The 2,774-nt window shown below is 49.1% G+C and overlaps 1 protein-coding gene across 1 annotated transcript; it reads right to left on the reverse strand.

Annotated features, from left to right (window-relative positions):
• Nucleotides 1–546: 546 nt before the first annotated feature.
• On the reverse strand, nucleotides 547–2,561 carry LOC108354645 (prenylated Rab acceptor protein 1-like; the record flags this gene model as incomplete). The annotated part of the gene is made up of 2 exons (XM_017605821.1): nucleotides 2,511–2,561; nucleotides 547–942 (listed from the first exon to the last, which is right to left on the reverse strand). Coding segments are annotated over exons 1-2 (447 nt in total), but the record flags the coding sequence as incomplete, so codon positions are not given.
• Nucleotides 2,562–2,774: the final 213 nt, after the last annotated feature.

Raw genomic sequence — 2,774 nt, forward strand, 5'->3', positions numbered from 1 at the left:
AAGTCTCTTTACTGTCAAGCGCTGGAGAGAAGAGAGTGTGTGTGTAGAGAGTGGAAGAAGTGAGAATGGGGAAAGCAGCGGAATCAGCAGCAGCAGTAAACTGGCAACATTTAATTTGCTTTGAGATGAGCTCTTGGTCCAACAGTTGCCATCCTTTGGTCCACAATTGGTACGGAATTGGTGCTGGAGTGATGGTGATGTTGCTGCTACTGCCGAAGATTAAAAGAAGACCAACAAATGGTATTATGCTCGCCCAGCAGCCACATCACAGATTGACCACTTGAAAGGCAGGTCCGCCGACGGGGCCGTTGCTGCGGTGCACCTCATGCGGCACGTCGCCGGTGAAGCCAACGTGACCGTTCTCCGCCGCCTCCAGATCATCGTGGGTCGAGCTCTTCAGCGGCCACTCGTGGAAGGTGGCGTGCAGGGCAATCAGGCAGGACGAGGCGCCAATTAGCTGATCGAGTGAAGGAGGGGGCAATAAAAGAAACGGGAAAGAGGGTTAGATTGGATGATGATGGTAAACAGACTGACTGACGGGCTTACCCAGAAGAAGACGCCGGTGAAGCCGAGCAGGAGAAAGATGGGCATGAAGATGAGGGTGAGGCAGAAGAGCTGCTGGTTGGGTGTCACTGCCTGTCCCATAATGGCCAGGTCCTGGCCGCGGTTGATGATGACGTAGGCGAGCAGGCCGTAGATGATCACCCCCATGAGGAGCATCGGCGAGGTGAGCAGACAGTAGGTGAGAAGGATGACGCTGACGACGACGTAGTTGGCGTAGAAGCCGCCCAGGTTGCCCTTCAGGCGTTCCTTCAGATTGCTGGACGGCATCGAGAACTGCTTCGGGTCGAAGAAGGCCGCCCAAGAGCCCATGCGGCTGGGCATCTCCTTCACCAGAGTCACCGCCTGGTCCATCTTTCCGCTGACAAAGGCGGTGGAGAACTAGGGAAGGAAAAGGAAAAGGAAAAGAAAAAGAAAAAGAAAAACTGATTAGAAATCGCCACGAAATTAATAAATCATGAGCTCCACTGGTTTTGTTATTGTCCAAGCATCCTCCTCTTTTGCACGTACACCAGCTGATGGATGGCAAACTTTGCCATATTCTCTCTCCCTACTGAACCGGTGCTTTTCTAGTTTCTGAAAAGAGAATCACTAGATTCACCGGGATTTTCCTTCCCTTTCTTCCCTTTCATTCTCACCACACCACCGCCAGGTTGCCATTTAATATGGAGAGCAAACACACAGGAGGAGAAGAAGAGGAAAACCTAGTCACTGAAGCGTATTCAAAGTCACACTCACAAAGCACACACACACAGCAGCAGCAGCATTACAGCTCGCAGGAGCCAAAAGTGAGAAAAGGGAGTCTATTTTTGGGGCGCCTGCTGTCGCTGCTGCTTCATTGTTGATTTATCTACCGGCCAACAGAAGAAGACAGACACTGAAGAGAGAGACACTGCTGGGGCTGCTGCTGCTGCTGCTGATGATGCTGCTGCAAAGGTCTTCCAAGAACTAGGGCTCAATGGAACAAAGTAGCTGAGAAATCGATTAGATTGCAATCGTCTAGCGACTGCAAAGCGCTGTAAAACACACGCACACACACATCATACATCACTCGCTAAGTAATAATTGAGAATGGATTGTTAGGAAAGGAGGGGGAGGGAATCAGCTGAAGAGAAAGTAAGGAGGCAGTATCAATCAGAGATAGCTGATGCTGCTGTAGTAGTTGATCATTCATAATTAAATTAAACTCTCAATTGCGAGCCNCAGCGCTGTAAAACACCCGCACACACACATCATACATCACTCGCTAAGTAATAATTGAGAATAGATTGTTAGGAAAGGAGGGGGAGGGAATCAGCTGAAGAGGAAGTAAGGAGGCAGTATCAATCAGAGATAGCTGATGCTGCTGATGCTGTAGTAGTTGATCATTCATAATTAAATTAAACTCTCAATTGCGAGCCGAGAGTGGCTGGGATGGCTTCTGTTTACTTAGGCGCCACCTGATTCTGACAGATTTGGAATTAGTTTTAGTAGTGTTTCGGTGGAAAGAAAATAGCAGCAGTGTGTGTGTGCAAGCCGCATCGTCTAAAGGCGCACAACTGAACTGAGAAAGGGCATAAATTATTGAGTGCTCAAGGGGAGGGAAGAAAGGAGTAGGCGGAGGCTATATACCCTTCTCCTAAATAGAGGTATTGAAAGCATTCGAGTACTACTGGTGTGCTGCAGAGCAATTCAATGTTAAAGTGAAATGGAATGTGTGTTCGAGGTCCTCCAAACTCGATCAATCAATTTGGCACTTGCCACACACACACACAGACACAGACACGCAAGTGCACAGAGTCATACATCGTAGTACGATGATCGTACACTGCCATGAGTGGTAATTATAAAGCGGGCCGAGGTTTCCAGAATGAAACGCTACATCACAGCAAAACAATTCCGAAGAACTCCGCTTCTTTCTCTCTCAGTGACAGTGTCGTCCATCAAACGGAGAAAACAAGCAATCTTACCTTGCTGTCTGCGCCCGATGAGCCCTGCTGCTGCTGCTGTTGAGGATCCATGTTAGCCTGAGCAGTTTCTGAAGCTGACACTGTGGCCGTACCAGGCTTGACCTTGAGATTGCTCAGCAGTTTGCCAAAAGCGGGCGGCAAAGTGACAATATTCTCGGTGAAGCGAAGTTCGCTCGAATTTGTAGGCAGGTTCACNCAATATTCTCGGTGAAGCGAAGTTCGCTCGAATTTGTAGGCAGGTTCACTGAAGGGCCACTGCTGCTG

This window comes from Rhagoletis zephyria, unplaced genomic scaffold (genome assembly GCF_001687245.7).
Source record: "Rhagoletis zephyria isolate East Lansing unplaced genomic scaffold, Rhagoletis_zephyria_1.1 Rzeph_scaffold_37853, whole genome shotgun sequence".
Lineage (NCBI taxonomy): Eukaryota > Metazoa > Arthropoda > Insecta > Diptera > Tephritidae > Rhagoletis > Rhagoletis zephyria.